At 38.6% G+C, this 6,396-nt stretch overlaps 1 protein-coding gene across 6 annotated transcripts in view; it reads left to right on the forward strand.

Annotated features, from left to right (window-relative positions):
• sdccag8 (SHH signaling and ciliogenesis regulator sdccag8) overlaps positions 1-6,396 on the forward strand; it is a gene marked incomplete in the record, with an annotated part of 59,050 nt that overhangs the window by 5,355 nt on the left and 47,299 nt on the right. For all 6 annotated transcript variants that reach the window (XM_024297588.1, XM_036215520.1, XM_024297583.2 and 3 more), the window contains 7 exon segments: positions 1,767-1,831; positions 1,910-2,101; positions 2,174-2,312; positions 2,396-2,548; positions 3,728-3,862; positions 4,779-4,895; positions 5,654-5,796. In XM_024297588.1, coding sequence (XP_024153356.1) covers positions 1,767-1,831; positions 1,910-2,101; positions 2,174-2,312; positions 2,396-2,548; positions 3,728-3,862; positions 4,779-4,895; positions 5,654-5,796 — 944 coding nt within the window.

The raw sequence follows: 6,396 nt of genomic DNA on the forward strand, positions 1-6,396 counted from the left end.
TTTTGTGTCCCCCAATCCTCCGAACTGGCTGATTGACAGATCACAGATAAGAATCTGAGAATGATGCGTTCAATGAACTCTAGACATTAGCAAACCCAAACAGCCACTCAGCCTAACTTAATCTGCTACTATGCTTTTGTCATTTATACAACCCTCAGCAAAACAAAGCAGTTTTTCCAAAAAAATGTCGACACTATTTAATCAATCGATTATATATGGATCATTGTGGATGTTCAACGTTTTCTCTGATAAACTGCTTTGTTTTGTTGCTGATGTTCGGAGGTCAGTGAACGCACCATGCAGACACTCTCTGCAGCCCTGAATCCTGTCAATCTGTCAATGTTTGTTTGGGGTTTTTGGGGAAATTAAGGGAAGGGCTGGTGCATGAGACTGAATTAAGATGTTTAAAGAGCATAGATCCACTAATAAATACAAAATAGACTAAAAACAACTTTAGTGGAGTGTTTTCAAACTGGTGAGGTCCCAGTGTCTCCATGCGGGAAAGGAACAGGGGAACGCTTCATTCTTTGTTCTTGATTATCTCGTTATAACAAGAAAAATTAAAAAAAAGTAGGGCAGGATGTTTTTGGCGTCTGTAATTTCCAGATACTAAAAAAAAGTTAAAAAAAAAATCTTATTTGAAACATTTTTTGCAAAAATAAGTCTTTGAATGATGTTGAAAAAAAGAGTTTTGCCAAAAGTCAATATGCTTATTTATTTAATTTAATTTTAGTTTTAATTCTAGTAAGTAATGTAATGAATTAATTTAACTTTTAATTTAAAAACAGAGTAATTCTTTTGAGGTCAGAAAGAGATAAAAGCATAAAATAAAATGTGCCAAATATAACTGTTAAAACAGGAGCAAAAACAACAAAAACATAAATATTTGTTGACCGATACTGATAACCAATATTCAGATATGTATTTACCAGAAATTCAGTGCAATCCCTGATCATAATTAAGCCTCTTCCGTGTTTTACAATTGGGACAGTCCTTCTCATTTGTTAATAAAAGTAGATAAGCTTTTCCAACGAACTCAACTATGCAATCTTCTTCATCTTTCGACTTTTCCCTTTTGGGGTCGCCACAGCGAAACAGCTCCCACTGTTTCGCATCAGTGATTTGGCAGAGATTACCGGTATACACCGGATGCCCTTCCTGACACAACCCTGTACTTGAAGGGCACAGGGACCCAGTTAGGCAGCAGCATCAAGGGTCTTGCCTAAGGACCCAATCTGGATGGAGATCAGTGGACACCCCGGGGATTGAACCCAGGGCTCCTGCGTACCAGCCGCTTAAACTAAAATATTAGCTTAACGCCAAAACTAAAATATTAGCTTAACGCCAAAACATCCTAATAAACAAAAAAGCCTAAATTGACCATAACAGCTATTATGTTGCTGAAATATTAGCAAAATTCCAAAATAGCCTAAAAAACAAAAAAGCCTAAATTAGTCAAAATAGCTAACATGCAGCTGAAATATTAACTGAACTCCAGATTAGCCTAAAAAACAGAATAAATCCTAAATTAGAAACAGCTAGCATGTAGCTGAAATACTGGCTAAATTCCAAAATAGTCCAAAAAGCTAGCATAATGCCATTACAGTTTTCAACTTTACTACACTCTGACTCCATATAATATGAAGTAACTACTAATCAACTATTAAATTAGTTGTCGATTAGTCGACTAATCGTGGCAGCTCTATTGTGAAGTCCAGAACATTTATTGTGTCATTTTTTTTTGGTCTTGCCTTTGTGTTCCCTAGAAACAGATGAAAACGATCTACAAGACCCAGATTGAGAGCTTGGAATTCCAGGTTCTTTCTCTCAGGTCAGTACCTTAAAATCTAGCTGGAATTTTTCCATCATTTCTGAATAACTTTATCATCATTTTTGCTTCTGCAAACAGGAAAGATCTGTCAGTGAGTCAGAAGGAGTGTGAGGAGGTGAAGGTTCGTCTAAGACACAAGGAAAAGCAGGCTGCGGAGGCCGATGGCGCTCCTCGCGTGACAGGACTGTGTCTGAACTGTGCGCATCATGAGGCGGTGCTGCCTGAGACCCACACGAGTCGGCACGTCCAGGCCGTCGACGGGCTCACAAAGTACGTAATGACAAAAAAAAAAATATTCCAACCAATGACAAGATCAGTGGAAAGCATTGTTGCTTTAAACAGGGAGCGCGATGACCTGCTGGCCGCTGTGCGTGCTCTGCGATCGAGTCAGCAAGAGGCGCAGCAGAGAGAGTGGACAGCCTGCCTGCAGGTCAAACAGGCCATTGAGATGGCGGAAGAAGCTAATCTGCAGAAAATTCAGGTCAGAGAAACCAGAGTTCTGACTTATATTTCTGAAAGATTTGGAGCTAAGAGCGTTTCCTCCTGCGTTTGATACTCGAGCAGGTGGAGGTGCAGTGTGAGCAGCTTTCCAGGGAACTCGGTCGGCTCCGGGAGCAGCTGACCAGAGATGCCCACGCGTTACCGCAGAGGCTGGCTGCAGCCAGAGAGGAAGGCCGAGCTCAGGCCCGCAAGCAAAAAGAGGATTTGACACAAACAGTGAGTCAAATGTGTAGCTATTATACTCTATGAGTCAAGGCCCTGGGGCCGGATCCGGCCCTCTGGGTTATTCCATCCAGATAATTTTATTTTTTTGTTATTAATGGCACAATGCTATCTTGCACTTACTTTTAACTTGTATAATTTTTACAAAATATTTTTTTACGAAGAGAAAAAAATTGAAAGTTATTTCAGGTCTAAGTTGATTTATTCTGGAATAATATTTCTGCCTTTTTATTATTCATAATTATGTTAAAAAGTTACAGTTTAACATTTTAAAAATTGGCATTTTGCTGCTTTTTGAACTATTTTGGCATTTACTAAGATTTTTTAGGCTGTTTTGGAACTTAGCTAATATTTCAGTTACATGCTAGCTGTTTTGGCTAATATTTTTCAGTTTTTTAGTCCATTTTGGAGTTAAGCAAATATTTACATGCTAGCTGCTTTTTCTAATTTAGGCTTTTTTTTAAAGTATTTTTAGGCTGTTTTGGAATTTAGCTAATATTTACACGCAAATTGTTTTGGGTAATTTAGGCTTTTTCATTTTTTAGGCTATTTTGAAGTTTGCTAATTTTTCTGCTACATGCTAGCTGTTTTGGCTAACCTATTTTTTTTAGCCTTTAAAGGCTAATTTGGCATTTTGCTAATATTTTAGCTGGCTATCATCTTCAGCGTTTTCAGCTATTAGCTTCAGTGATTTCAGCTATCATCTTCAGCGTCTTCAGCTATTAGCTTCAGTGATTTCAGCTATCATCTTCAGCCTTTTCAGCTATTAGCTCCAATGATTTTAGCTATCATCTTTAGAGTTTCAGCTATTAGCATCAGTGATTTCAGCTATCATCTTCAGCCTTTTCAGCTATTAGCTCCAGTGATTTTAGCTATCATCTTTAGAGTTTCAGCTATTAGCTTCATTGATTTCAGCTATCAATTTATTTCAGCATCTTCAGCGGCCAAATTCAGCTTACAGTATTCACACTAGCATTATCACAGATAATGCTATATAATAAAAATGTGCCGAAAGCCCGGAATCTAAGTTGTGTTTTGGATTTTGGCCCCCTGTGCGATTGAGTTTGACACCCCTGCTCCATGAGATTCCTCCTGTAACCTCACTGAAGGCTCCACCAAGCTGCTCTAGCTGTGTTTCCTCCTTTATGAATGAGTTCTGTCTCCTTTCTATAGATGTCCAGCCTCTCTCAACGTGTCACAGAGCTGGAGGGACATCTAGAGCGAGCTCACAGAGACAGGACGTCACTGACTGCACAGCTGGAGGAGGTTCACAGCAAACTCACCAGCCAGGAACAAGACAATATAAAAGTATGCAGAGTATTTGAGTTAAACCTTTTGCTTTGTTTTCATTCTCACTTCATCTGTAGTTAAAAAGAAGAAATCTACAGAAGGGCTGAATATCATTTTAATGAAAACAGATTTGCATTTTTTAAGCCTTGGTTTTGCTATGTCAGTCTAGTGTTTTGAGAGTTTCCATTATAAAATGGACTGAACCGTACCATTTTGGGTTGTAGGTTCATAGAAAAATGAAACAGACCCATTAGGGTGGAGCTACTGTTGCAACACGTTGGTTGGTGGAAGGTTATTGCGACAAAAGAAAGCACAAATAAAGCTGCTGTAATCTTTATTACTGCCTCTTAACAACCATAACCTAACATTTCCGGTGAAACAAAAATGGCGAGCAATATCAGAGCCATCCAACAGTATAGGTTTGATCCTCATCAACTCAGACGAGCTACATCACAACTACAAGCTTTTTCCAGCTGGATTTTATGTCTGCTCTTGATTTTGAATAAAAAAAACTCAGAAATTCAGTTTTAATCTTAATTTTCTCCATATATGTTCTTTATGATGAGAAAAATAAAAGAAATAGCATGTTAAAAACACTATTTTCATCAGAGTGAGTCTTCAGGCATTAAAATGACTTCTGTCTACTTGTAATGCTTTTGTGCTGCCACTAGATGGCAGCAGGTAACTGCTTTTCCTTTTGGTCATTTGAACAATTCCTAACTCATTTCTGCAGAACTTAGTTTGTTAATCTACATTTTAAACACCAATAATGAAATGTTTAGGCGTATTTGATTATTAAATTAATAATGAAGCATTTTTTTGCTGAATTAAAGCCACAGTGTTCAGATAAATTCATTTTTATGTCATATAAAAGGTGTGAGAAAATGCTGAAACAGAGAACTTATTTAATTATTCATTTTAATGTCATTTTTAGGTTTCGGTGGATCTTCATCACCAACTCAGTCAGGTAATCCTGAAGAAAGAGGAGGCAGAGCGAGAACTCAGACAACTCAACGCCAAAACCAGCCAACAGATGGAAAAAGCTGCTCTGGTACTTTATATCTGCTGTTCTTTACCATTCTTTACATTTCTGATGGATTTTATTGATATTTAGCGAATATCATGGAAATTTTAGCATGCTTTAGCACCTTTAATGTGATTTTTTATAAATGAAAATTATTTTTTTTAAGTTTTCAAAAGGTTTTTAAATTTTTTGTTAATTAAAAAACACAAATTTTATGATAATTACCCAACTTTTTTCTAATTACTAGTCAAAGCAGACTGTAAAACACAAACAAATGTATATTTAAGGACATTTTTAAATATTATGAAAAATTTTACAGACACTTTTATTCATAAAAATTGTATACGGTAATTTATAATTCAATTCCAATTACATCACTTCACACAAATATTGATTTATAAGGCTTTGTTTTTTAGTTTTAAAAAGCTGTTTTTACATATTTAGACATTTAAACTGAACAAATGTGTCCCTTTTAACCCAAAAATGATAAATTCTTGCATTAAAATTCACATAGAAGCTGTTTTTAACATTAAGTAAAAAAAAGTCGATATCTAAAAAATTTTCTAAGGAAAAATTAATTAAAATTTTTATTTATCAATTTTAAAATGACAAACATTTTATAAAAATGAATGGTCAAATTAAACAGTAATGTTTCCTGTCCTCTCCAGTCATTACATATAAAAGCATAAATTATTTTTAATTTGGGTTTGAGAGCGTAGCACGAGTTCTGAAGGGTTTTTTTTCCCTCCTCCGCTGTCATCTGTTCTTCCGTCTCTGCGGGACAGGAAGTGGAAAGGCTGAACTCCGAGCTGGTTGGCTGTCGCCAGCATCTGGAGATGGTCCAAAAGGACGGGAGCCAATGGCAGGCCGAAGCCCTGAGCCTAGCAGAACAGCTGGCAAATGCCCAGCGCCAACTGCACCTCACCAGGTAGTACCTAATCCTATTATACATGCCACCACACTCACACACACACTCACGCACACGTGCACACAGCGCTCCCCTCTGCCCAGCTCCTGCCCAGCTCAGTCCAGTCCAGTTCAGACCCGCACACCAACTGTACCGCACCAGGTAATGGCTAATCCTATTATACAAACCACGCACACATGAACAGCGCCCCCCCGCGCCTCTGAGGGAAGGTCCCGGTACCAACTGGACCTCACTAGGTCACCTCTAATCCTGTTAAGCATGCCACAACATAAGGTAACGCACACAAACACACCGCCCGCTCTGTGCCACCAAGGCCAGAGCCCGGCCCAGCAGCAGCTCCAGCAGAGCCAAAATGGCGCCTGGGCCTTTCTTCTGTGTGTTTGTGACACACACACACCGACGCACACACATGCAACAGTGCGGCTGATGGTCACCGGACAGCCTGGCCTCGGCACCTCCTGCCAGTGCCCTGCACCCGTCCTCACAGTGGGCACTACCGGCTCTCTCTGTCCTTTCTCTTTGTTTGTGTCTTTGCATCATATTTTCCTGCCCCCCCCCTTTATTATTTCATATGTTCTCCAACATGTTCGTCCTCCATCA

The sequence above is a fragment of the Oryzias melastigma genome, linkage group LG15 (genome assembly GCF_002922805.2).
Source record: "Oryzias melastigma strain HK-1 linkage group LG15, ASM292280v2, whole genome shotgun sequence".
Classification (NCBI taxonomy): domain Eukaryota; kingdom Metazoa; phylum Chordata; class Actinopteri; order Beloniformes; family Adrianichthyidae; genus Oryzias; species Oryzias melastigma.